Raw genomic sequence first — 27,641 nt, forward strand, 5'->3', positions numbered from 1 at the left:
CCAAGCCCCAATGTCCAACCTGGCCTTGGACACTGCCAGGGATCCAGGGATCCACAGCTGCTCTGGGCACCCTGTGCCAGGGCCTGCCCACCCTCCCAGGGAACAATTCCTTCCCAATATCCCATCCAGCCCTGCCCTCTGGCACTGGGAAGCCATTCCCTGTGTCCTGACCCTCCATGCTGTTGCAAATAGACCTGCCCCATCTTTCCCGTCAGTTCCCTTCAGGCACTGGAGGAAGCCACAGTTAAGTCACCCCTGAGCTGTTTCTCCCCAGGCCGGACACTCCCGGCTCCCTCACGGCGGAGCCGCCACAGCCCCGCCACCACCTTGGCGGCCTTTGCTGGACGCGTCACAGCTGCGCGCCATGTGACGTCACTGCCGCGCGCCGCGGCGAAGGACACGGCGCCCGAGCGGGGCCGAACCGGACCGGACCGGACCGGACCGAGCGGGGCCGAACGGGACCGGACCGGACCGAGCGGGGCCGAACGGGACCGGACCGGACCGAGCGGGCCGGCGGCGCCATGAGCGGCTCCGCGGAGGATGAGAGGCTGCGGGTGCAGCAGCTCCGCGCCCTGCGGCGCCGCTGGCTGCGGGACCAGGAGCTGAGCCCGCGGGAGCCCGTCCTGCCGCCGCGGCAGCTCGGGACTGTGGGCGCTTTCTGGGAGCGCTTCCTGCAGCCCGGCGGGCTCTGGCGGCAGCAGGTGAGCGGCGGGACGCGGGCACCGTGCGGCCTTTCCTGGGCCGCTGCCCGTGCCTGACTGTCGCTGTGCCCGCAGGTGCACAAGGCCTACCAGACCGGCAGCTTCGTCATGCTGCGGGTGCTGCTCCCCGCCTGGGCCATCACCTACTTCCTGAAGTACCATCTCCAGGTGCGTGCGGGGCCCCGGGGGTTACAGGGAATGCCCGGGAAGGGGCGGGGAAACGCTGGAAAAAGCCCAAGGCCCGGTGGGGGGGATGATGCGAGGAGTGATCCCACCCCGGAGGTGTGAACGTGCTGCTTACATTCGTTGCAGATGAAGGTCATTCCCCATGGCCTGTTCACCACTTGTGTTTCCTTGCTGGGGTAGCACTTCTGTATAAATTTTTTGTGATATTTTATCACAAAGAATCACCCTTGTGAGACCCCACCTGCAGAGGTGCCTCCAGATCTGGGGTCCCACAGCAGAACGATGTGGATCTACTGGAGCAAGTCCAGAGGAGGCCATGGAGGTGCTCTGAGGGCTGGAGCCCCTCTGCTCTGGAGCCAGGCTGGGAGAGCTGGGGGTGCTCACCTGGAGAGGAGAAGGCTCCAGGGACACCTCAGAGCCCCTTGCAGGGCCTAAAGGGGCTCCAGGAGAGCTGGAGAGGGACTGGGGACAAGGGCTGGAGGGACAGGACACAGGGAATGGCTTCCCAGTGCCAGAGGGCAGGGCTGGATGGGATATTGGGAAGGAATTGTTCCCTGGGAGGGTGGGCAGGCCCTGGCACAGGGTGCCCAGAGCAGCTGTGGCTGCCCCTGGATCCCTGGCAGTGTCCAAGGCCAGGCTGGACATTGGGGCTTGGAGCAGCCTGGGCTAGTGGAAGGTGTCCCTGCCCATGGCAGGGGTGGAAGGTTTAAGGTCCCTTCCAACCAAAACCATTCCACGATTATGGCAGTGCCCAGCTTTGCCTGTGCTGTGAGCAGAAAAGTTGTGTCTGAATTGTTCCTGTCCTTCAGGAACAGCCCTGGGAATAACCAGGGCAGCTGCTGGTGTGGGGAAGGAAAAGGGCCAGCCCTGCCCTCCCAGCAGGTGTGACTGTTGTAGCCTCAGGTATTTCTCTAAGCAGTGGAAGGTTTAACAAGCCCTGTGCTTAGCACAGTTTGTATTCTGGAAGGATCAGGGTGCCCATTTTGGAAATGCTTTGTGCTTCCTCCAAGTAACACTGTTTTCTTTACCCTTTCCCTCTCTTCTCCCCCACTTGCAGAAAACACCGCACGGTGTGGTTGTGACAAATCCACGGATATTCCCTGTAAGTTTCTTAACACTTATCACAGATGGGAAGGGGTTTCTGGGGAGGTCTGTGCAGCACCTGAGGAATGTCTAGTGACAGCTTTCCTGGGTTCTGTTGGCAGCCTGGTCCTGGAGCAGCACAGGGACAGTGGGTTTGGGCACTTTCATCTTGTCCTCAGTCCCTGTTTCAGTGTTACCTCCTCTGTAGCACCTGGCTGACAGAACCTGGCTGATGCTGCTCATCCTGGGTGGAAAATACAAACATTCCCTTTGGGCATGGGCCTTCAAAGCCCCAGTGATATTACACCTGAACTCACACAGGAGTGGCTCTGCTTCTCCTCATTGTCAGCACTGAAATGTTGGTTCTGGCTTGGTCCCAGGTGGCCCTGAAGGTCCCCCACACTCAGGTATCCCCGAAGAGTTGTGTTACCTCAGCTTGGGACAAGTTTCGTGAAGCAGAGAGCATCACAATGTTTGGTCTTTTCTGTTTTCAGGCTGCTCTGAGCTGTTACTGATTGGTGCAACAAGTCAGAGGGCAAATATTCCCACAGAAGATCAGCTCTGCCCTTTCTGACTGCTGCCCATTTTTGGCATAACACCTCCTAATTGTGCTCTATCTAAAATAAAATTATAAAACAAAAGTTATAAAACATCCTGAACAACCACAAAAGCAACATGCTGAAGGTCAACCTTCAGCCTCTCTCTTCAGCCTAATTTTTCAGTTGAGTTAGGTCAGCTCAGCAGGCCAAGACTGTGCCTGGAGCTGGAACAAGCAGCACTGGGGCAGCAGGTTGATTTTTGAGGGCTCTCCATGGGCTCTGGGCTGTGGGTTTGGACTCACTGATTGCTGCTGGAGGGGGCTATGCAGTGCTATAAGGAATTTTTAAAACAAGGCAGGCTCAAAATGTGTGGCTGCTGTTCTGTAGTGAAAACAAAGGATAAAGCAAGTACAGACTTCAGGTAATTTTGCTGTGATGTTATTGCAGTGTTCTGGGAATGTTGGGTGAATGTCCTGGGTGAGCTGTGGTGAGATTCTTGCCTGGGAGTGAGGACAGCTGCAGGTTCCCTGAAGGACTGGGATGTGCAGGGGGAGGCTGGATGCCACAGGGAATGCTCACCGTGCTCTCATCCCGCAGGGGGACAGGATTTTAGAGACTGGAGAGATCATGCCACCCCTGAAAGAAGATCCCCACGGGCACCACTGATGGCCAGGAGCCGATTTCCTCCTTGGGTGAACACGGCGAGAGCTGCACCTGCCTTGTCTCTTCTATAAAAGAGTTTATTCTGTGTTGTCTCAGCTCCTCTGTCCCCTTAGTCCGTGTCATTCCGGGTGCTCCTCATGTGGGAGTTTGTTATTGCTGGATCCTGGGGATCTCCAACCCCCTTACTCGCTTAATGAGACCTGGCAGCAGGACAGTGTGGGCCTTGGGGTGACAAGAGAGACACTCTGGATCCCACGGATTTTGGAGCAGGCTGCTCCAAGGAGCAGTGGCAGGCTGAGCTCCTCACACACACACACACACACGGTTCTCCTCTCCCACTCTACCAAACCCTTTCTACCAACCAGTTCTGGCAGACTTCAGTTAAAACTTGGCTTCCACCTGTGTCACCCCACCTCTCTGCCTAGGGAGGGTGGCAGAAGAGGCACTGCTGCCAAAAATCCTTTTTACCACCCTTTCCTCTGCCTTCAGCCCTTTCTGAGGAGGAGTCTTCCAGCCCCCACATACCTGGGGCACTTTGTACTGGGAAGACTGGTCTCTTGAAGAGCAGGGAGCTGGAGGCAGTGATCCCTGTGGATCCCTTCCAACTCAACATCTTCTATGATTTGAAGTGTTTTAGTAGCTACTTTGGGGATAGGAATGGTTAAACCAGCACTCCAAAGGGTAACCTGGGGGGCTGGGACAGAATCCCCTCAGGGAGCCATGAGAGACCAGCCCAGCCCGTGTTCATGAGGAGCAGGTGACAGGGCAGAGCCCCTGTACTGTGTTTGGGGGCAGCCAGACCCCTCATAACAGCTCTGGGAGGGACTTGAACCGTCAGGGCCACGGCAAACATGGGGAAAACTGTCCAGCAGTCGAAGGAGATCAGGGAGGCCGTGGACTCCAAGCCCTTGCCAAACCCATATCCCTTTCCTTCCTTGGGTAAACTGCCTTATGGTGGGACAGCAAGTGGGGAATGAAGTGGTGGGGCAGTGGGATCCTCTGGGTCATCACTGGGGAACGTTGGGGGTCACTGGGGGGGCTGGAGAGTGAGCAGGGGCTGTTGGGAAGCACTGTGAAAGGAGAGTCAAGGGGGAGACTGGGTGTTGATGGGGCTGTTGAGGGGTGTCAGGGGCAATAGGAGTGGTGGGGTTGGTAGAGGGGCTGCAGGGGGATGAGACCTGTCCTTCCCAAGGCTCTGGGGGTCCCTGTCACTACCCCTGCCCCAAGGTGTGCCCAAGGGCCACAGTGAGCCCATCCCCCCCAGCCAGTGACCAGGGGAGGCCTCCCCTGGTGTCCCTGACACCTCCACCCCACTGATGACAGCTGGGGTACCCCAAATCTCCGAGGTCCCCCTGCACTTGTGCAGTGCTTGTGAGGAACTGGGGACTGTGACATCTCCTGGGGACACCACACACCCAGGGGGATGCCTGATATTCCCAAAGCTCCCAGATTCCCCCAAGAAGGCCCTGATACTCCCAGGACTGTCAGATTCCCCTAAGGAAATGCTGACAACTCTACTCCTCTAGTGAGAATTCCCCCAGGACTACAGGGAATTCCTAGTACCCCAGAGTGCCATGGACATTCCCACAGCTCCAGCACCCCAAGAGACACCCCAATCCCCCAAGTCCCTATGATGTGGGGCACAGGGGGCCATTCTAGGCCACAGACTCAGTCCCAAGGACAGGTGTGGGGCGCTGGCATCACCTGGGGGTTTCAGAACAGATAATCCTCCCTGAGTAGAGGGGATGGATGCCTCTCCCTCAAGCAGGGAGAGGTTTGAGTGTCACAACCACACCACAAAAGACAACAGAGCACACTGAAGACGTCCTGGCACAGCTGCAGCAGGACCATTCATCATCCCCTCGGCTGTCCCACTGCAGGTGACAGCACATGGTGCTGGGCGGGCAGGAGGAGCCACGTGCCTGGTGTCAGACTGAACTCTACAATGACCATGTGCCTCCACAAATACAGTCTGGATCTTCCCTGGGGGATTCCTGTGCCTCTCGAGTCCAATTTCCTTCATACCAAAAACGTGGGTGGTGCATTATCTTGACAATGAAAGCAAAACTCTTCTGGGTTTGTACAATATTGTTCCCTCAAGTCCCCTCAGTGTTGCACACACAGATATTAGACACAGAACTACATCATCTGCACTACCCTGAGACCCCTACCAGCTAAAAACATATCACTGATCAGTGACAGATACACACAGAGATAATCACAGAGTCATGGAATGGTTTGGGTTGAAGGGACATTAAAGCTCAGCTCATCCCACCCCCTGCCATGGGCAGGGACACCTTCCACTGTCCCAGGCTGCTCCAAGCCCCAACCTGGCCTTGGACACTTCCAGGGATCCAGGGGCAGCCACAGCTGCTCTGGGCACCCTGTGCCAGGGCCTGCCCACCCCTATACAATATATATACATTATATATTTAGTCAAGGGTTGCATTTCCTTGCACCTGCCTTGCTGCAAAAAGCCTTCTGTTGCAACAGCTCAAGGAGGATCTCCCAAATCAATGCTGGATCCTAGGACTTTCTGTCCTGCCCTCTGACAGCCATCAGGACCTCATCATTCCTCAGGCTGCAGTTGGGAGGGTTGAGGGCAGTACCAGGAAAGAGCCACTTGCCAGGGTGAAGTGGAGGTCACAGCAGAGATGAGGACAGAGGGAAGGCTCATTCAAGCTTGGTGTCCTGGGAAACGAGGACTGGAAGATCCTGGGATGTGGAACATGGAAACCTTTCCTCCCTCTCACCTGCTGTGCCTCAGGCAGGAGCTGCTGGTTCCAGCACTGCCAGAACACAACGGGAAGTCTCCCTGTGTATCCTCCAGTCCCTGCCAACCCTGGGCGTGTATCCCTGTGCTTGGCCAGCTGGGTCTGCTCCAGGCCACCTCCCATCCTCCAGGGTATCCCATGGCACAGCAGCTCGGGATCGGTGCCCAGGGGAGCTCACGGAAAGATCCAGAGCCGTGCCTGGGCTGACACACATTGATCCACGGCTGGTTGGATCCCAGCTGTGGGGAGAGCTGCCTGACGCTCTTCTCTGTCAGATTTGGGAAGTGGTGCTGGGTGGGGAAGAATCTTTGCAGCCAGAGGAAAGCAAGGTTTGTATGGTCAAAAAAAGCTCGGGATGGCCCAGGCAGCTCAGCCAGCTCCAGGAAAAACCATGGAATGGTCATTTTAGGAGGCATGGCAGGTGGAGGAGAAGCTGGGGAACAGTCAGTGTGGAGCTAGAGTGCTTGAAAATTGTTTTCTGTGATGAGGCTTGCTCAGGACACAGCAGCAGGTGACATTCTCCTCACCTTCAGCCAGGCTTTCAGCCACGGCATTCCCTCGTTCCCAGGAACTCACTGCAATATTGATGCCTCTGTTGCGCCAGCTGAATGTCTGATCCACTTTATCATCAATGACAGGAACAGGAACTTGTGTGGAGTAACTGGAGGTCTCCATCTTTCTCCACTGCTCATAGATGTGATGGCCACTGCCAGTCAAGGGCCTCAGTTTATCCAGCTAAAATTAGGGAGTGTGGATTCCAGTTCACTGAATTTCTGACAGGCTGGGAGAGCTGGGGGTGTTCACCTGGAGAAGGATCCAGGGAGGCCTCAGAGCCCCTTGCAGGGCCTAAAGGGGCTCCAGGAGAGCTGGAGAGGGACTGGGGACAAGGCATGGAGGGACAGGACATGGGGGAATGGCTTCCCAGTGCCAGAGGAAAAGACTAGATGGGATATTGGGAAGGAATTGTTCCCTGGGAGGGTGGGCAGGCCCTGGCACAGGGTGCCCAGAGCAGCTGTGGCTGCCCCTGGATCCCTGGCAGTGTCCAAGGCCAGGTTGGACATTGGGGCTTGGAGCAGCCTGGGACAGTGGAAGGTGTCCCTGCCCATGGCAGGGGGTGGAACGAGAAGAGCTTTAATGTTCCTTCCAACCCAAACCATTCCATGATTGTAATTCCTAACTGAACACACTGAAATCATCCACTGCTTGGAATCGCTTTCTGACTGGGCAAAGTGTGCTTCATACATTTATTCTCCAAATAATGAGGGCCAGCCTGGTGACATAAGTCCAGCCAGGAACTCCCTGTCACACCAGAGCTGTGCTCTCACACTGCTCACACTCATTAATAATCCTGAGCGTAACAAAAGGAGCTGAACCCAACTCCCCCACATGGGTGTGTTTCGGGTGCTTTGGGGAGCTGACTGTTATTCCATAAGGCTGAAGAGATCAGGGATGAAGGCATCCAGCAGGTCTCATGTGACCTGTGGGGCCAGGACCTGGACAGCTGAGGGTACGTCATGCTGCACCAGAGTGCAGCCACTGAATGGTGTCCAGATACGTCCCTGAGCGCCCAAACCCCCACTCCAGCTAACATTCCACAGCTGGTGACAGATCCTACAGGAAACGCCCATCATGATGGAGCCAGCGGATTCTTCTAAGCCCAAATTCCCCCTTTCACCAGTGGATCCTGAGAGGTTTTGCCCTACAATGGGCAGGGCATCCCCACTGGCCATGGCGGGATTCCTGGGGATATCCTGTGCAGAGCCAGCGGTTGGACTTGATGATCCTGGTGGGTTCCTTCCAGCTCAGGATATTCCACGATCCTGTGATTTTGGGGATACCTGCTCTGTGCTTTCCTCAGGCACTGTGGGAGCACTGAGCCCTCAATTTTCCCAGGCCAGGAATCCCATCTGTGAGTGAGGGCAGCATGGGGCCGCTTCTCCCCGGCCCACCCCACAGAACAGAGGGAGAACTGTGTTTGCAGCCTCTAGAAAAGATCTGTCTGCAAATAAATGTGTTGATATGACTGGCAGTCATCTTACAGAGAGACAAAGGGAAGCCCAAGCTCTCCACCAGCTTTTGGTCCCTGCATCATCCTACAGAAGGCCTTATGAACATCTGCCATCTCAGTACCCCTCAACTGCCCACACAGAAAGCCTGGGGTGCCCTTTGGAGACACTCCAACAGCCTAAAGAGAACATTTTCCCTGTTTAGCAACTGTCATGTTTCACTTAGCAGCCAGTAATCTCCCTCCAAGACTGGTGGCTTAAAATGATGCTGCTTTTGCTGGAACAACGACCACTGATTTCCCATAAGCGTGTGTTGGACCAGCTGGGCTGGGTCATATCTGGGACCCCCTCCCCGTTTTCACTCGTGGCTCCGGGAGGGAGCAGCCCGGTGAGTGCGGCAGGTCCTGCACGAACTGCTCCCAGCTCTCATCTCCGTGGAGTGGGAGGGCTTGAAGGTGCTTCTTAACCTGGCGAGTCCGGCCTTGGGCTGGGTCGGGACGTGGGTCTGGGCTCCGAGGCTGGGTGGGGGTGCAGGCCCCCTCTGCAGCTGCCCGAGGGCCGCGGCCCGGCCCCGCTCCCGCCGTCCCAGGACATCGCCCGCAGCGCCGAGCAGGTCCCTGCCGGCTCCACCTTCGCTTCATGTGCCGCCAGGTCATTAAGAGCTGTAATTACGAGTGGCTTCTGCTCAGGTTGGCTCAGCCGCGGGCTCCAATCCTCGCAGGGAACGCCCGGATCCTCCATCCCCTCACGGCGGCGCCTTCCAGGGGAGCGGGCGGGGACGCTCGGGGCGCACGGAGCCTCCGTGTGAGGGCTCAGGGCCACGCACCCGCCTTTCCCAAACCGCGCCGCCGGACGACGGGAGCCACGGGATCCCTGGAACACAGCGGGACTCCCCGGGACCCTCCGGGACCCTCAGCCCGGGGAGGTCCCGCCGCCCCCGAGGGCACCGCCGCCTGCGCTGCGACCCCCGCCCGAGGGGCGGCGCTCTCCCCACGGGCCGCAAGGCACGCTGGGAGTCGTAGTCCTCTCCCGCCGCACAGCGCCCGCCGTCCCTCACCGGCCCCTCCGGCCCCCGCCCTCCGCGCGCTCGCAGCTCCGCCGGCCCCTCGGTCCCGAACCACCGCCCCTGCCCGGGGCTCCGCCGGGCCTGCCCCGAACCGCCGCTGCCGGTGCCCCGCTCGGCCGCCGCCTTCCGCTTCCTGCGCGCGGCGCCCCTCGGGGCTCGTAGTCCCGCCGCGCTATTCACGACGGTCCCTGCGCTGTCTCCGCGCCGCACGCCCGCGGCCGGGACGGGGCGCTGCGCACGGCGGCGGCGTAGGGCGGGCGCGGGGCTCGGGCGGGCGGGAGGAAGGGCCGGCGGGGCGGCCGGGGCGGGTGCGAGCTGCTCCGCCCGGGGGAACGCGCGGGGCCGGGGGGACAGCGGCAGCGCGGCGCCTCTACCCCCAGGTGAGCGGCGGCGGGGGCGCGGGGGAGGGAGCGGGGACGGGCCTCCCGCCGCAGCCCCGCGGGCCGCGGCTCCCGCCCGCGCCGGGGGTCGCCTGGGGCTCTCCCGGCCGGAGGCGCCGGTTGGGCCCGGCCGCCCCCGGGCCGCCCCGCACCACCTGTTGCCGGTGGGCCCGAGTGGGGGCTGGAGGCCGGGGCGGCCCGGGGGCGGCGGGCGGTGCCGGGGTCCCGACTCCCGGCTGTACGGCGGCCGGGGTGCCTTGCCCCGGGCTTCGGGAGGACCTGGGGGCTGCGGGGGCCCCGCTCGCACCCCAGCCCGGCCGCACAGCCCGGAGGGGTTTTAATGGGCTTGAGGGTCGTGCAGCAGTCGGGGGGGACGGGGAGGCTTCGTGATTGCCCGCCTTAGGCTGCAGTGCCTGAGCCGCCTTCGTCCTGCGCCCCGTGCGGGCAGATCGCAGCTCCCGAATCCTCCCGCGGGCAGCGGAGCCCCGCTTTTGGCACCGCCGAGTGCCGGTTCCGGGCTGGAGCACGGCAGAGCCCCCAGCAGCCCGGGCTGCCTGTCCTTCAGGTCTGCACTCTCACCTCCAGCTTAGACACCCGTGGTGGGGCTGAGCAGGGTTGTGTGCGGAGTTTCTCAAGCCTCTGCGAGTTTGCCCTTTAGAATCACTTGGCTGGCTCTTATCCTTGAGTCTTGAACATCCTAAGGCTGTTGGGGTCCCAGTGTCTCATCAAGACCCCTGGATTTTGCTGCATGTCAGCTCAGCTGCAGTTGAAGCATCTCAGCCTCTGGGTCCTGGATGCAGGAGTCTTAGAGCATGGAAAAAGCTCTGTACTTGCCAGCCTCTCCATTTGCTGAGCTCTCTCTGCTCCTGGGGTACATCCCCCCAGGCACCAGAAAGCGACTGTTTTGGGCGATCATCCGTGGGCCTGCTAGAGGAGATGGGATAATGTGAACGTTGTGTTTGAAATGTCATACTGTTTCCTCCAAGCGTTTTTTCAGCTGGGAATCTCACTGAAGCTTGGCGCTCTGTAGGCCTGCAGGCCCGGGATGCGGCTGGGTGGGTTCTCATGGTCGGACAGAAGGTTATCTGGGAATTGCTCACTGCACGTGGCCTGGGGTACTGGTGCAGGACAGTGCTGCACTGCTGTGGGTCGGTCAGGAGCTGATGGAGACCAGGAGATGTGTTTGGAGGGAGCCAAGGTGGAGGCGAGGGGTGCAGATCCCAGAGTGTGGCGCTTTGTGGCTCTGAACACAGGGATCTTGCCACACTTTGTGCGTTTTCACCCGGGACTCAGAGGGACTTGTGTGCTCTTCCCTAAACTGGAGCAGACCTGCTGTGACAGACTGGCTGCCTGTGACACTGAGATTCTGCTGGTGGCTTTTGTCTGGCCATTTTTTGAGATCCTGCTGAGCAGTCTGGCTTGTGCCCCTGAGTGAACCAGAGCGGGGCTGAGCTCTGCCTGAACATAACATGTCCGAGGCATGATTCAAATTACCCTGATTTTATGTATGTGGGGATATTAACTCGTTTCAAGTTGCATCAGCTTCTATTTGTGTCCAAGGCTTTAGCAGTTGAAGGCAGAAGGCAAGACCCAACATTGCTCCCTTCCCTGGGAGGGGCTGAATGGCTGGAGAGGCCTTTGAAGGTTTGATGTGACTGGCTGGGTTTGCTGAGCCCTGTTGCTTTGGCAGGAGGGAGAGCAGCCTCCTCCAGCCTGATGACTTGGTGCATAAGGGAACTGGAGGCGTGGGCCAGGCACGGTGTCTCCTGAATCGGAATAAATCTTGGAAAACAACTCAAAAGTGCTAAAGTTGCACGTAAAAAAGGTCAGGCGTCGTGCCCAGACTCGGAGCTGTCTCATGGTGGCGGAAGGGCTGGATGACCCCATGGAGGAGCCTGCATGCCCTTGGCAGATGCACTGATTACCCCCCACTCTCCTGGCTTGCTCCCCCCTTATCTTTGCTCTGGGCTCCCTTTATCTTTACTCGGAATTCCGCTGGCTTTGCAGAGGGAAGTGGCCACGGGCCTGGTCTTCCCTCAGCCAGCTGAGTGCAGTTGGCTTTAACTTGTGGAAAACATGCTGCTCTCCTCTGTCCCAGAGGTTTTGTGGGAGCTTTCCAAGTTTGCACTGCTGGCACGTGAGATCTAGAGAGAGACTCAGCCTGTGTTGTGTGTCCATGGTCGTGCTGATCCCTGCTGGCAGGAACATCATCTGCTCCCAGGTGGAGAAATGCTTTTTTCCTCCCATCTTCCTGCTTCATCTGAATCCAGGCTTAGTTGTTTCTGGTTTCGTTCTGATCCTTGCTATGAGCAGAGGGGTCTGGGAAGGACCAGACCCCTGTGGCAGTTCTCCAAGTGAGGGTTTTTATGAAGCAAAGGGAAGCTGGAGTGAGGGCCTGTGGCTGCCTGCGGTCAGAGGAGGTGGATTTGGAAAGTGTGTGTCAGCCCAGTGTCCTGCCACCATGGCTCTCTCCCAGTGCCCAGAGCTGGGGGGAACCTTGTGAGCCCCCAGTTTGCTGGAACCTGGGGTTTTGAGCAAGGTCACAGTGCAGCTTTCAGTGGGAAAGCTGCTTATGCGGGTGGGACAGGTGAGTCAGTGGCTTCCTCCTCATTTTCCGTCATAATCCCACTCTCTGGAGCGAAGCGAGCTCCCTCCCTGCTCCCTGGAAGCCTCTGGATCTGCCTGTGTTTGCCTCAACCTTGCTGGTTGCTGTTGGAGCCTTCCTGAGAGACTCCCTCCTCTCCAGGCCGCAGTCACCGAGCTGGGCAGGGAGGAGCAGGCTGCTCCGAATTTCTGTCACATTTGCTGTTTGGAGTGTTGACACTTGCCTTGCATTTAGCAATGGCAGCTGAGGAAGCCAAGAGAGGCAGAAGAGCTGCTGCCTGCTCACAAGAGACATTTAACTCTTGCCCTCACAGCTCCCTTCCCCGTGTGCTGACAGCTCTCGGGTTGGCTGATAGGAAATGCCAGTGGTGTTCCCAAAAATTCGTTGGTGTTCTGTTGCTTAAAAGATGAGGAGGGTTTTTGTGTGCCATTTCCTCTCGCTCTGGAAGAAAAAAACGCTGGTACCCTGGTGCCCGGGCAGAAGGGAGAAGGGGGAGCCCTGGCAAGGAAATAGGATCCAGAGAAATGTGTCACCAGCAGAAAGAGCAATTGTTTTCCTGCATTTCCATGGCAGAGCCTTGTCCTGTTCAGGCAGCCCGTGTTTGACAGCCAAGATAATACATTTATATTGATGTAATTAGTGGGACGTGGAGTTTGCTGAATGGCTCGGGGGCAGCCTGCTTTTCAGGCTAACTCCAGCAAATAGATCAGGGAGGATTGGAAAACTGCCATGGGTTGCTGGAATTGGCCTGTTGGGTTTCTGGAGGTTGAATACATAACTGCTGATATTTCCTATTGTGCTGTACCCTGCCTATTTGAAAAGAAAATAACTCAAGGGAACATGGGGCTATTTTTGCCAGCTTGAGATGATCAAGTTTGATTTCTAAAAACTGAAGCCGAGTCTTTAGGCTTGCACATTAAAACCAGTGTTGGAACCATATCTCTGTTCCTCCAGAAATGCGTGCCTCCACACTTTGCCAGCAGTGTAAACTCTAATGAGTGTTCATAAAAAAAGAAAGAGCTTTTCTGTTCCTGCAGTGCAGCCCCTTTTGTAGGGAGTACAGTGGGCCTGAGCAGGCTCAGCATCAGGGACGGTGACAGTGACACCGTGTCAGGGCACTGAGCTGGTGTCCTGCCCCTTGCCAAACCTCAGGGTTATCAATGCATTCTCAATTTGGTGAAATAGAGACCAAGACCTTACAAAAAGCTGTTGTCCCCTCCAGTGATGCTGCCCAGCTGCATTTCTAATGTGGTGCTTCCTGTGACACCAACGTTTCCCCTTCAGCATCTTGTTCCCAGTCTCAGCCCAGGTGATTTCAGTTTACTGAGGGTATCACAGGCAGCTTCCCAACTTGTGTCCTTCTGCTCCTGTGACGAAAAGGTTTGCAGAGAAAGTTACTCACGGACAACTTTGCTGGGCAGCAGATCCCCTGTGTTTGTGCTGGTCCGTGGAAGTGGAAGCACAGCACCAGGGTCCGTGTGTGCTGAGCTCTGTGCTCTCCTGTGGCAGCTCTACAATCCACAGAGGCTGCAGCACTGATGTGGTCAAGGTCTTGCTCTCCAGCTCGCCCTTGTCAGTCTCCTTCCTGCAGACTCTGGCCGGCAGGCAGAGCTCGGGAAGTCCTTGGAATTCCAGCCCAGCCCAGCAGATTTTGCTGAGCTGCTGGATGCTGAGTGCTTTCCCTTCCTATCCCATGGCATGTGAACACATCTCCTGCAAGGAAAATGATGTGATGTGGCACTTGGGGGTTGCTCTGTCTGCTGGTATTGGTCTCTACTCCCTCGTTGGCTCTCCTGAATCTCCCGCCTTTCCAGTGTGGGAGCAGCTCAGTGAGTGCCTTGGAGGTGCTGTGGGCCTGGAATTCCCTGTGTAGTTGCACAGATCCTTGGTCTAAAAGGATCAGGGTGGTCCTTTTGAACCTGAAGGGTTCCTGAATCCTTATCTACTCATTACTGGTCCCCCAGTGGTGTCCCTTACCCATTCCGTACACCCTCCCTTTGCTGCTCTGGTTCCATTAGCAGCACCTGTCCAGGTGTTCACCACAGGGCGTCTTTTCCCTGCAGCCTGGAATTGTCAGTGGTGGGGAGTGCTGGAAGAGAAAAGCTCTTTGTGAGTTCACCATCACCTACCCCAAGGGTACCATGCTGCATCTGATGGTGTGGCTGTGGGGATGATGAGCAAGGTGAGGGGGCAGAATGGGGTCTCTTGCTCTGCCATGCTCCTAAAGAGGCTCAGTGATCACATGGTGCCAGCTGAATCCTTATTTTTGTGCTCCCTCCCCAACCTAAAATAGAGGAAGTAAGAACGTACTGGAGAGCCAGACACTTATGGACAAGGGTTCATATTGCCTCCATCTGCTAAAAGCCCATCCCAAAGGAGGCAGCAGTTTCCCAAAGTAGGAATTTCATTAGAACAGGTTGTTTTGAGAGTAGAGAATATGAAGGAGGAAGGGGAAGTATCTCGGAGGAGGGAGGTTTGCCGAGGCAACTACTCAAACGTCATGGCTTCTGGGGGTGGGATGGGCACGTTTGGCATAATCAGAGGAATTTGTACTTCAGAATCTCCAGGAGATGTAACTGCTAATGGTGTCCTGGCTATGCAGAGTAATTAACATCTGTTTCTGTATTTGAACATTCAGGCAGCGTGCCCCGCCAGACATCGCTGCGTTCCCATCCGGCCCCTCGGGACATCCTGGCCTGTTGCTAATTGTTGAGAGCTGTCCGGAGTCCTTCTCCACACGATCCTGCTGTGCTCCATCCCGCTGTGCTCCCGAGGTGTGGCGTTCCCTGCTCCGATGACAGCTCGCACCAGGATGCTGAGCAGCGGCCGCCGGCAGGGAGTGAGGCCTGTGGTGGGCATGGAACCATAAAGGCACGGCCAAGGGTTCTGAGAGCACGAGTGAAGAGTCTGAGCTGACCCAAAAGCTGTCTCCAGGGGGGACCAAGCCCCAGCTGGATGTCATAGGAAGTGCAGAGCCCTCCGCGAACTGGAGTTCAAGGGGATGCTGATTGAGGGACCAAAAATGTGAGGTTGGTTATCTCTGCTGGTGCCATGCTGATGGGCCTGGAGTCTCAGCAGTCATTTATTCTTATGTGCCTTTTTTCACTCTCTGTCCAGCAGCTTGGGACGGCAGCCTCTCCTTCCTGGCTTGGTGTGCTCCCAGTGCTTGGTGCAGGGACCTTCTAGCATGCTCCTCCAGCCAGGCCACTCAGTGGGTGCCAGTAGCGGCTGCTCGGGTCCAGGGACACCAGGCTGACTCTACACCGACTGGCACTGGACCTGCCAAGCAGGAATTGTGTTGGGTGAGAGGCTTTTCTGACTCAGCTGGCTCTGGGCTGGGCTGGGAGGGGCTGGAAGGAAGGAGACCTTCTCTCCTCTGGTTTGTGAGCACAGTTACCTCGCTTCGTGTCTCTCATGCCTCTCGTTCTTGTCTTTCTTCCTTGTTTGAATTCCTTCTCTGAGTGTTTCCATGCCGTCTGTGTGAAGGCTGTGTGCTCAAATGCGTGGGGATACTGATGTCCTCTGGTTTTCTTATGGTGAAGAAGAAACTGTGAGAGTGGAAGAGAAATTGTGGGGTCTTCCAGCACCTCGCAATCTTAAGTAGTGGAAACTGCATGACTGTCCCAGGGTGTGTTTGAGGCAGTGCAAGGGCAGGGCAATAAATTAAGGAACTCTGCATAGCTTTGCCTGCAGTAACCACAGAGCCGTGGCAGTTCCCAGCCCACTGGGACAGAGAGGTGACTGTGTTGTGCCTCATGTGGCTGAGCTGTGGAGGCAGAACGAGGTGGTGGGAAGCCAGTCTGAGCTTGGACCTTCAGGATACGCTTGCAGCGTGTGATGGTGTTGTCCTTGGATTCAAATGTTCCAGGTTGACGTGGCCTCATCCAGGTTGGGGCTTTGGATTAATCAGATGGACACTAGTGCTTGCTGTATGTTGGCCCATCTGGTCTGTCTGGATGTTTATGGACTAGCTGGAGTCTCTGTGTGATGTTCATGTCCAGCCACAGCAGAAGGTCTGCAGGAACCTCTCATAGCTTTGGTCAGTGAGGCTGGGCCATGAGCACTGTGGTGTTTGAGTGGTGACTGTCACCAGGCAGGTGTTGGTCAGATCTGCACCATGGCTTGTTCTCAGGGGTGAGAGGGATGAGCTGGCATTCCTGCTCTTGGATCTGTTTTGATGCAGCCTTGGAACGTCTTCCAAAAGCTACTGCCCTTGTTCCTGTTGCCTGACCTTGCCATGTCTTAGTGAGCAGATCCTGCTGGAGGGGAGGCTGGGGGTCTGCAGCACCACACAAGGCTCAGGCAGCTGGATGTGTCTTGCAAGGCATTTGGGAGTGACTCCAGTAACATGATCTCCTCTCCATCTGCCCTTTTGGTTCAGGATGCAGCCAGCAGCCCTTGGTTAAAGCCCAGCTCCCTCCCTGTGCTGGAGGTACCACAGGTGGCCTGGCTGCCTTTGCTCTACCATTACTCAAACCATCTGCATTGTGTTTCAGCCCTCTCAGAGTACAGCCTTTTCCTCATATGACCATTGTGTTTGTTCAAATGACTGTTCCCAGAAAATATTGCTTAAGGTGTGTGTAATTGAACACATCCTACAATTCCAGCTGTACTGGTGTAGCTGTAGAGGAGCCGGTTGTGATGGAGACAGTGAGCCAGTAAAACCACTCTGGTGAGGAGAGGGGAGAGTTGTGGTGGTGTCAGGCACTGTTTTGGTTGTATCACTTCATTGTACCAGGTGTTACTCCACACCTATCATTTCAATACAGTGTAGCCTCCAAACAGAAGCACTGGCAGGGCTGCCACATCAGTGTGCAGAAGGATTCATGTGTTTTTCAGGGGTCACCTGGAGGTGGAGAGGGGTAAGCAGTAATGCAGTGCTTTTGCATTAAATGATTGTGCTGAACTGTGCTTCCCTGTTGCTCTGAGAAGCTGTGGATGCCTCGTCCCTGGAAGTGTTCAAGGCCAGGTTGGATGGGACTTGGAGCAACCTGGGACAGTGGAAGGTGGCAGGGGGTGGAAGGAGATGGGCTTTAAGGTTCCTTCCAACCCAAACCACTGTGATTCTGTGATTGTAGAAGAGGAACTTCTCTCTTCCCCCCGAGTCTGTCCCACTTCCCTGTTCTCCCCTGGTTCCCTGTGCTCCTGGGGAAGGCAGGAGCCTCTTGTGCAGCTCTCAGCAATTCTTGTGCTTTTATCCCTTGGTTGTTTGTGATGGAAATGCCAAATGACACCGTTGTCTGTCAGGCTTCTCCCACCTCTGCGCTTGCCTGAGGCACAGCCAGAGATGTGTTGGCTTAAATCTAGGCCAGTTGGTTGGAAATTGGGACGTGGTGCCTGATGAAAGCCAGGGAAGGCCAAATTGCATGAAAATGGCAGAAGGAGACACCCAGGTGCTGCTGCTTGTGTGGCTTGGGTAGGGCACTGCAGTGGGGACTGGAGCTATCTCTAGGAAGGGATGTGATTGGATGTGGCTTGGGCAAATTATATATTTACTGTCTGTCTAATCTGTGTTAGCATTAAAGCTGTGGCTGGAGTGTCTGGGGACAGTGTGCTCAGGGGACATCTCCACCTCCTGCCCCTCAGACTTTGCTTTCCAAGTTTGTGCCCTGAGTTTTCACTGGCTGTGAGACCGTTTCTTGCTGCAATTCTCTTGCCCTCCCTTCTGCAGTGGCCAGCTCTTCATCTGCTTATCTGTCAGCTTAGCATGATCTGAGGATACAATCCCTGCTGTCCTTTTGGGAATGACCTCGTGTTTGTGCTGTGTCTGAGCTTCTATGAATTTGGGGTGCTGAGTGATTGGGGGGGGAAGGAACTTCATGGGTCACCAGGTCCAGTTCCGTGCTGCTGAAGATGGGCAGTCATCTCTTGCAGGTCATGAACTTGTCCAGGAACTAATTGTTGGAACTCTTGCTGTGCTTTTTTCCTCAGTGCTTCTGGAGCAGCTGGTCCAGAGATCTGCTCTTGGAAAGGTTAGAAACCCTCCTCACACTTCCAGTGTTCACTTTTCCTGGGTTGGTTTGTTGTGCCTGTGTCATTGCAGAGTGTCAGCTTGCAGATGAGATGATGACTTGCACATTTTTTTCCTTCCCTGGTTCTCTGTAACCTTTATGTCCTGCAGCAGTTGTGGCCCTGGGTGGAGATTTGTCCTGAGAAATGTGCTGAAGGCTGCTTTGTTTTCCCATTTGGGCAGGTTGGGTTGGCTGGGCCCGTTTGTTTCCTTGTTGTGCTTTTGAGTGTTTCATGTGCAGGTGGAGCTGTGAGCTGCACAGTTTGTGAATATTGGCGAGTACAGAAGAGCACTTTTTGTGCTGCTGTCATTTCTGTCTTCTTTTTTAATGTTTGTCCTTGCTACTTGTGCCATCTTGCCCCTTCAGGAGGGAGGGATGTCAGAAACGTTTGAATCAAGGGGAACCTGATAAAGCAGTGTACTGAAGAACCAGTGCCTGGCTCTTACTCGTGGCTCTTATTCATGTTTATCTCTAGCTGTGAATGTGCAATAACAACAGTTCTGTTCAGCACAGGCTGGCACAGCCTCAGACAGGAAGATCTGCTGTTTACCAAGCAACACTCTGCTATAAGTGAGAAAGAGGGGAAAAAAGTGGTTTATTGCTGCTGGGTAGCTCAGAGTGTAGTTAAACCTTTCTGAAAAAAGAGGAAACTAAGAGCACATGTGTTACTCAAGATGCATTTTTCCTGGCAAGAGTCCCATGTGTGTGCTCTTCCTGCAAAGCATCCCTGCGTATGCTCCTTCCCATTAAATCCATAGCATATTGGGAGCAGGCAGGCAAGAGCTTCCTGTTTTTATAATGCAACTGGTCTCAGCAGGCAGTCTGTCGAGGTGATTTTTCAGCCTGACATCTTTTGTAGCTGGGGCAGCCTGTGAGCTGAGTAGGATGACAGAACTCTGCTGCAAGGATTATGAACACGGGGAGGAAAAGATCTGGAAATGAGATCTGCTGGTAAAGCTTCCCGAGATTGGATGCTGTGGCTTGTGTTGTTTTGTTCCTTCTCCTGTGAGTCTCTCTGTGGCATTTCCTCGCTGCTGGTGCTGGGAGGGCCCTGCCAGCCCACCCACGCCGTGGTGACGCTCCGGAGTCACCCACAATTGGCCGGGAGTTGCGGGACGAACGCGGCTCGTTGCACTTCACTGGAGCAGAGTTAATTGACATAATAGAGCACTGGGGTTGGAGGGATTTCGTTGTGTGGGTTTTCTTAAACGTGTGTGCACTCAGACCCTTCTGCAGCAGTGCCCTGGTTGCCATTTTCATGCTTGTTCAGAAACTGCTTCGCAGTTGTCAATGGAGATGAGGTTTGAACTTAACCCTTATTTTGAAAAAACCTTCCTGCTTTTCCTCTCTTTCTCCCTGCAGCTTATGATTAAGATGTTGATTGCCCTTTCAGATCTGTGTAATCCCCTCTCTCAAAGTGACTGGGATAGATTTCCAGTAGCTCCCTGGATTATCTGTCACTGGTTTACAGCGTCCAGTGCAAGGGAGAAGAGGAAACTTTGTTCAGACTTTGATGGTAGTTGCTCTGTGGCTAAGCTGGCTCTGCAATACGTCTACTTTTCCTGTCAATCTATCACTTCAGGCTTTGGACACCTCTTCCTCTGCCTGCATACTTCTGAAGAGTCAGTGCTGGGCATTAAATGCAGCTTAGCCCAACTCAGCTGCTGTGTGTGAGTTTCTTCTGGGCTAAAGTTGGGCCAGAACCAGTTTCAAGGCAGCTGAAAGAAGGTAAAGACCCTCAAGCTTGCCTTTGCATGTTGGTGTCTGAAGCCAGAGACATGTGCTGCTGTTCTGGACTTTGTAGCATAGAGCGTGAGATCCTGTTCTGTGCTGGTCTAGGACTCCAGGTTCAATTATCTTGTTACCTCATTAAGAGCCCATCTGGAAATCTGCTTCCAGACAGTTCACTTCAGCTAATGATATCTCTGCAAGTGGTGTATCAGCCTTATTTCTCACCAGGATCTGGAAAACAGTTCACTTATAGCTTCCTGTCCCCTCAATTTCCTCCAAGGCCAGAATATCTGACTCTCTTCCCTCAGCCCTCTGCCCCAGAACAAACATTTGGGTGGGTGAGTTTCCCCCTTCTCCCTTTTGTGTGTCCTTCCATCTGCAGTGCTTGCACACTGCCTGTCACACCTGAGGACTCCTTGGCCCTGGCAGGTAAGGCAGAGGTTTCTGAGTCACAGAACCACGGGGAGCTCTGTGGTGGAGCACGTGGGCTGAAAAAGCCTCCTCCATCCCAGCTGAATGTGCCAACCACTGTCCCATCCCTCCTGTTACACCTCTGCCTCAGTCTGTCCTTGGAGGTGCCTTCCCACCCCTCCCTGCCAGAAGCTTTGCAAGGAATTGGAACTTGCTGACAAGACTGCAGCATTTGGGCTGGCTTGGCAGGTGAGGGCAGGGAGAAGGAGCAGCAAAACTTTGTCTTGTCCCCAGCTGTGTGCACGACACCTGCTCAGCACAGAGTGTTCCAGCTCGCTTGCTCTTGCTGCTCTTGAGCCGTGGAGCTCTCGTTGTGTCGGCGTTTGCAGCTTGGATTTCAGTGCTGTGTCTGCCTGATGTGGGTGTCTTGTTGCTTGTCTGCTCTTCCCCTGCTGCCTTGTGGAAAAAGAGAGGATTTTGCCCTTCCTCTCTTGGGGTTACATCTTTTCCCAGGGTCATCTCAGCCTGCTGAATTCCAGCCATGCTCTTCTTGGTGCTGGTGCCTGGTTTTGCGCATCCTCAGGTCCTGCCGCCCTGCCTGGAGCTGGGGCTGGCTGCATCACACAAATGCTTGCGCTCCTTTCCCTTCCTTGGCTGGCCTGACACCGTCAGACACTCCACTCTGCATCCTTAGCTATGCCATGCCTAACCTGCTCTGTGACTTTATAACCTTCTTAGGCTGCCATGTCTCGTGCTGTGTACCTTCCCAGCCCTGCACACCATTCCCTGCTTACCCTGGCCCCCCTGAGCACGTGCCTCCTTCAGGGAAGATCTGCTGTGCATGGAGGCAGGATTGGTGAGGGGCCAAGGGTTGGCCATTCCTTCAGGATGTCTGAAGTGGTTGTCTCCAGCTCGATGTCCCCACTCAGCCCCAGCTTCTCCAGCTGCCTCTGAGCTCCTTGGAGTTGAAGGGTGTGAGTCGCATCCTGCAGTCCCCAGAGAGGAGGTTGCTCCTCCAGGGCTGGGTGTGGGCACTGGACAATGAGAGCTCCTCAGGAGTCCTGGTTTCTCCCTGCCAGCAGCAGGTTACATGGGACTGAAGGCAGAGAGCTCCTCCTTGGCTGGTGAGGGTGGTACCAGGTCCTAGCACATCTGGCTCCCTGGGGAATGGTCATGGCCTCAAGCCAGGAGCGTTTGGACAACTCTCTCAGACATGGGGTGGGATTGTTGAGGAGTCCTGTGCAGGGCCAGGAGTTGGACTCATGATCCTTATGGGTCCCTTCCAAGTCAGGACATTCTGTGGATCTTAGTCAGCCCACAGGCAGAGGAGCTCCCACAGCAGAGGGAGGAGAAGGGCTGGTACTTCTCCTTCAATCTTAGAAGAAAGTCTCCTGCAGCTTCCTCTGGGCACAGCTTTGAGGGATGTATTTCCCTCAGGTACATGGCGTGCCTTCTCCTGGGCCAGCTGCTGGCCCACACATCAGACCAGAGCTGCCTGGAGTTCAGTACATCTGATGGTATTTTCATTCCTGGATCTTCCCTGGAGCAAGGGAGTAGCTCAGAATTGACTTGATTTATAGGTTGGGGAGTGGAGGAATTAATGAAGTGGCAAAGTCTTGTCCCTGAGTTTGCAAGGCTGAGAACCAAGAGAGGCTGGAAAATTCAAGCAGGAGCAAAGCTGGCTCGTGCCACAGGGATCAATAAATTACTAGGAAAAGGAGTGTGGGGGTATCCCATCACAAGGAGGGGCACGTGGGACCAGCTGGGGTGAGTTTGCCTCACTGTTTCCTCAGTGACTGCAGCAGCTCAAGGGACCTCTGTCTCTTCTTCCTGCTGCATGCCAAGGGCAGAGCTTGGGGCTGATGCTAGGAAAAGTTGATCCTGCAACTTCCTAGATGCATTGAAACACGTGGGCTAGTTCCCTTTTCTTTTCTTTCCTTTTTTTTCCTTTTTTTGCTCTCTTCAGAGCCAAAACCTACTTTGAAACTGGAGGGAAGGAAGGGGGGTTGGGTAGATCCCCACCCTTCCTGCCTGCTCTGCTGTGACATGAGAGCTGGGGCCTGAAGGGTCAGCACTGCTCGCTGATGTGGAGGAATAAGGTTATCTGGAAGCATCCAGGCAGCTGCTTTGCTGTCCTGGCAGCAGGAAGAGCTCCCTGGGACAGCTTTTCTGTCCTGCACACGCTGTACATGCCTGCTGCTCAGGGTCTGGTGGGGAATTTGAGGAAGGGTCTGCATCACGTACCACAGATCAGGGCAAGTGGCTGTGAGGGGCTTGGGGGTGGTGAGATCAAACCTGGATTTATTTTGGAAGCAATGTTTTGGGAGCAGTTATACAGCATCAGTTCAAACCTGGTAATTATTGCAGCTGTGAGGGGCAGAAAACCAAAATCCAACTCATCATCTTGCTACGGTGCTTAACTGGTAATTTCCATGAGTGAGATCCACCCTTCTCAAGACACTTCAATCTGTTCACATTGTTGCTTCCTCTCCAGATTAGATAGGTGGAAGCAGTGCTTTTTTAATTAGAGGAAAAATCCTGCTGCCTCCTGCCAAGACAGAGGAACTCTTGGCAGCTCCCTTTTAGTGATTGAAGCCTCCCCTGTTCAGCCAGGTGCCTGCAGGTCATCTCCTGGGGCATCTCCCTGCCCAGTGGCAGAAATTCCTCAACAGTAAGGACGAGTGCTTCCAGAGAGGCTTTCTTCTTCTTTAATTGCCCCCTTCCCTTGCTGGGGTGTAGTTGCCATTCTCACCTTGACTTCTTGGAGGCTCCTCATTTGCTTAGTGTTGGCCAAAGGCGTTTTGGGGCTCAGCATGGTGAGCACGTACGTGCTTTGCATTGGGCTGCCGCCACTCCTGTTCTCAAACTGGTTCTCCCTCTCCCCACCTTTGGTCAACGCTCCCCCTTCAATAGCATTCATTGGCTGCTCTCACCTGGCATGAGGGTGACCCTGAGGAGAAGGATTTACTGCTTTGCCTGGAGAAATCCGATTTCACGCAGCACTCACAGCCAAGCAGCCCAGTTAGACCAGACAGTCTCGGAGATCACTCCGACTTAGCTAGGTTATCCTCCACCTATTTATAGCTCCCTTCCTCTCCCAACTCCACCCACCATGGGGTTTTACTGCAGGTTTTAAAGCAGAGCTCCCAGCCTTTCCCCTCCCTGTGGAGTGGAGCTGCCTGTTTGGCTCCCTGGTGTGGAGCTGGCGGAGGAGACGGGCCGGGAGAGCAGCACCACGTTGGGAGCCGGCAGCGATGCGGGCAGCAGGCATGTCTGTCTCCTCTTGGGATGAGCTAAAACTGGCGTTCCCATGGGCAGGAGGAGGAAGCAAAGGGTTCTGCTTTACCAGCTTGAGGAAGTGGTCTTGAACCAGGCTGTGGAAGTGCTTTATGTGGCAGTTTAAGCCAGCTCAAGGGGGAAAAAGGCTGCTGACGCCTGGGCATCCTTCCTCTGTTTGGCTTAGCCTGCAGTGAGAGGCTGTTCTACCCATCTTGCCTTTATTTATCTACTTTATCATGATAGAACCCGAGTTTTGAGGTAAGACACAGTTTGTTCTTCTAGTAGGTGTCAGAGTTGCATCCCCTGTGCCTTTGCTGCTGGAGCACGTAGGGGCCCCGGGATGGGGCGGAAGAGCCAGAGACAGCACAGGTGTGGGATGACTGATGTCTCCAGATAGACTGAGATGATGATACTGGGAAGTGCTCTTCCGCTCACATCTCGTGGCTTTCGTTTAGCCAGAAAATCAGATTTGTTACAAATTAACTGCTTGAATAGCAGGAAATGAGAGGGGAAGCGCCAGGGATCCACTTTGGTTGGATCTGGGAAATCAGTGAAACCTTGCTGTTGGATAATGGGGGTGTGAGGCTGATGTACAGTAGTGAGGCAGACCAATTACAGCAAGGAGGAGGTAGGGAAGACTGTGTTCTTGTGCTTTTTTCAGATTTATTTGGTTAGTCCAGGCTTTGTAGGCTGCAGAGACTGTGACAGAGCAGTTAACATTCTCCAGTTAATGACCTAATGCAGGCACATTCTGGTATTGAGCTTGTAGCAAAATTGCACCTGCTTCTTGAGCTGCTGCTTTTGAGAGTCTATTATCTATCAAGGCCTTTCTTGATCCCTTAGATCAATCCTGGGATTGAAAAACTGTATTTTAGAACTCCTCATCTCAGCCTTTTTATGGCAAAAGTGGTTTCTTCGCAAAGGTCTTTCTGTGGTTCATTCATCTCCTTCAATCCTGGTGGGTAGTTGAATAAGCTCAGCTGTGCTAATTTTTCCATCTTCCTTGCTTCTTCTTTTTTGCTCTGTTAAATGTTACCTTGATCCATTGCTCCTGACATGCATCGAGATTGTCCTGCCTTTTCACTTGAAGGAGAGACGTGTGTGTTTAAACTTCTTTGAATACCAGAGGACATGAAATGTTTCTGGAGTTTAATTGTGGGGATGCTTGAGGAATAAATTCCAAAAAGTAGGAAAGAGAGAGGAAGAAACGGATGAGCAAAGTCCCAGACCTGCTTCTGTGGGTAAGGGCATGCTCAGGATCAGCTGAAACTTGGCTTGAGCTGAAAATAAATAGTCATAGAAAATACTTGTGCAGATCCCCAGTCTGTCCAGTTCCAGCCTTACTGGGGTGTTAGAAGGAAACAGGAAAAGAGGGATATTTTATTTTACATGTAAGCACACAAGCCATCCAGTCCTTGTAGCAGAGGTAACTAAAACTGGTGTGCCAGTCAGAGTCCAGACTAAGCTGGTGTGTGTGGTCCCCAAGGGCTGCTGGTTTGGGCTCCACGTGGGCCTGCTTGTCCCGTTTTCTGCTTCTTTCCCGTGTTGTGAAGGGCTTTGTGCTGGGCTCTGCTGTGCTTCCCTCCATCAGCTGGTGCTTCCCTGTGCCTGGGAACTCCTGGTGCTCACCTTGGGGGGAGCTTCTTCTAGAGCCCCCACACTCCCCATCTCCAGCAGCAAAAGCTGGATTCAGTGACACAGCCCTTCCCATCCCAGTGAGCTCTGGGATGGGGACCCTGATCAGAGCATGCATTGTTAGGCTTTAAAACTGGAGGGTTGTTGCTGAAATCGTACCTTATCTTTCTCTCTTTTTCTTTCCTTTTTTTTCCCCTTTCTCTGTGTTTGTTTGTTGTTTTTTTTTCCAACTCTGATCAGAACCGACCTTCCTTTCTCCAGCGTGCTGGGATCTTTGCAGCAGCCCATGCCGCAGCGCCTCGCCTGTTCCACCCGAGCTGCCCATGCCACTGGCTTGGACCTAACCTAGGCTAAATCTCAGCGTGGCCTGGGTAGGGGGGAACCATGGGGAGCTCTGCCTCATCGCTGGCCGCAGAGACGGAGTCGGACCATGGCTTCAGTAGCTCGCCCTACCCGGGGCACCCGGCCGTGGGCTGGTATAGGAGCAGTCCCGGTGGCCCCGTGTGGGAAAGTGCCCTTATAACGCGGCAGCACCAGCACTTACAGCACCGGCTGCGAAGGTAAGGAGGAGGGGAAGGAGCCTGCTCACCTGCTCACCCGCTCGCCTGCTCACCTCTCAGCTTCAGTCCGGGCGCTGCCTTTGGGACACGAGTTGCTTTGCATCCTACTGAGTGTTGGGTCCCTTCATTCAGAGGCTCAGTTCCTTGGGAAGCCAGAGCCAAATTCCCACTGATCTGAGTGATGCCAAACCCTGGCTTTACACAGGGTGGCTGATGTTTCCTGCAGAATGGACTGCAGGACTTATCCCAGCTCTTCCTCACTCACCTAAATTGTCAAGGTGGCTGCCTGGGAATGGGATCTCAGTTCCTTGTTTGCCATGTTCTTGTGGCTCCTCTTCTTTCTGGCCTCCCAACCCCACTGTAGTGTCACAGGTGGAGGATTGTGTCTCCAGGTTGGGTGGCAATAAGTTGCTGGAGTTTCTGGACTCAGAAGAGCCAGAGAAGCTGTTTTCATGCAAAAGCAGTGAAATGCTTTTGAATAACAGATCCACAAGAATGAAACACACCAAAACAGAATTACTCTTAAACAGATTAGTGTTTCCAGCCCTCAATTCCTTTCCCACCTCGATGAAATCAGCACCTCAGATGTGTCCCTGAGCTGTTACCTCTGCCCCTTCCACATCAGCCACTTGCAGTGAGGAGTTTGTCTTGTTGTTGGAGGGCTGGCTTCCTGCATTCATCCTCTGACAGGTTGAGAGATTTGTCAAAAAGCATCTAAAACCCCTCTGCCTGGGGGCTTGGCTACAGAGGCTGCCGTGTTTTGTGCTGATAACGTTTGAGCCGTTGCCTAATGCCTGCTTTGTGTGGACTCCAGCCTGGATGGGTGTCCATACCTGCTTGAGTCTGTTTGGAACTGCTGGTCATTTAGGAATAGCTGCTTGCTCTGAGTGTCCCTGAGCTGTCCTGGCTTTCCCCTGGAGGTGTTTGCTGTGATGATGGTGCAGTATCTGTGGTGCAGTCCTCGTTTTCCTGCCTTCCTGCTGCTGCAAGGCCTGGGATGTGCTTCCCAAGCTCTGTGCATGATTCTGAGAGCCTCCCAGCTATGTCAGGCTTTGCTCCCTTCTGGCCCTGTCTTGGGTCTCCTTGTTGAGCTGGGAACAGTGTGAAACCAAGAAGTTGTTTCACTAGCATAGACTTGAGTACCTTTAAAAAAGATATTTTGTGCAGTTCCCAAATTCTGTTGCTGTGTGTGCCAACCTGTGTGGCTGGTGCATGGCTCTGGTCGGTGATCTGTGCTGTGGGGTTTGTCCCCTCTAGTTTAGACAGATCCTGCAAACAGAGCTGGGTCCTTCCTGCAGGATTAGCCCTTCTGGACTGCTGGTTTTCCCTCTGCTGCCTTGAGGAGTTGGGGAAGGTGTCTCAGCTCACAGATGAACTCCCTGGTATGGCCATGCACAGCCAGAACTGAAATTTAGGAACTTCCAGTGCACACCTGGCCCTGGGCACTAAAAAAGGCGGTGTCACTGCAGCCTCGTGTGTGGCAGCTGGGGCTGCTCACAGCTCCAAGTCTGTCGCTTGGAGGAGCTTGAGGAACTAAGTGATATCTTGACATGTGGAAATAAATTTCCTGAAGAACCAGCCTTGGTGGTGGAGCGGATGTCGGGGCAAGAACAGGAACTGCCGGTCTTGGCGCAGATAACACCGGTGTCCTGTGGGGACAGGAGTGGCTTTTGTGATAATTCCTTATTTCCCCTGCTAAAGGGAGAGCAGAACTCATCCCGACTCAGTGTTGCGTGGTTCCTGGAGACAGGAAAATCACCGGCCGTGATTCACTGAGCAGCGAGTTGCGTGGGAAGAACTCGCTCCAGGCGGTGATTATGGAAGTGGGTTCAAAAGACCTGCTAAGATCAGCCAGGCTGCCAGGCATCAAAGGGCCGCCGCTCCCAGGGAATAGCAGGGCCAAGGAGCAGTGGATGATTGGTTTTCAGAGAGGAACAGATAAATATGTTCTTTTAAAAAATTAAGTAAGTCAATAGAACAAGTCAGGGTAGGTATCCTGCCTGTGCATGTC

At 54.7% G+C, this 27,641-nt stretch overlaps 2 protein-coding genes across 13 annotated transcripts in view; both read left to right on the forward strand.

Moving 5' to 3' along the window:
* The first annotated feature begins 363 nt into the window (after nucleotides 1–363).
* NDUFB6 (NADH:ubiquinone oxidoreductase subunit B6) lies at nucleotides 364–3,268 on the forward strand. The gene is made up of 4 exons (XM_032126002.1): nucleotides 364–701; nucleotides 777–869; nucleotides 1,945–1,989; nucleotides 3,107–3,268. Exons 1-4 carry the CDS (start codon nucleotides 522–524, stop codon nucleotides 3,173–3,175), a joined length of 387 nt encoding a protein of 128 aa, XP_031981893.1. The 5' UTR covers nucleotides 364–521; the 3' UTR covers nucleotides 3,176–3,268.
* A 6,044-nt stretch (nucleotides 3,269–9,312) lies between these two features.
* The window catches only part of CAPN15 (calpain 15), a 56,853-nt gene continuing 38,524 nt past the window's right edge, over nucleotides 9,313–27,641 (forward strand). For 2 of the 12 annotated variants that reach the window (XM_032125792.1, XM_032125800.1), the window contains exons 1-5: nucleotides 9,313–9,398; nucleotides 14,642–15,032; nucleotides 15,124–15,305; nucleotides 17,935–17,975; nucleotides 25,311–25,630. In XM_032125792.1, coding sequence (XP_031981683.1) covers nucleotides 25,455–25,630 — 176 coding nt within the window. In that variant the 5' untranslated portion in view covers nucleotides 9,313–9,398; nucleotides 14,642–15,032; nucleotides 15,124–15,305; nucleotides 17,935–17,975; nucleotides 25,311–25,454. Of the gene's footprint in view, nucleotides 9,399–14,641; nucleotides 15,033–15,120; nucleotides 15,306–17,934; nucleotides 17,976–19,596; nucleotides 19,743–23,290; nucleotides 23,694–25,310; nucleotides 25,631–27,641 lie in introns of those variants that run through there. The other 10 variants (XM_032125795.1, XM_032125794.1, XM_032125797.1 and 7 more) reach the window with 10 other exon arrangements.

The sequence above is a fragment of the Corvus moneduloides genome, chromosome 16, assembly GCF_009650955.1.
Source record: "Corvus moneduloides isolate bCorMon1 chromosome 16, bCorMon1.pri, whole genome shotgun sequence".
Classification (NCBI taxonomy): Eukaryota; Metazoa; Chordata; class Aves; order Passeriformes; family Corvidae; genus Corvus; species Corvus moneduloides.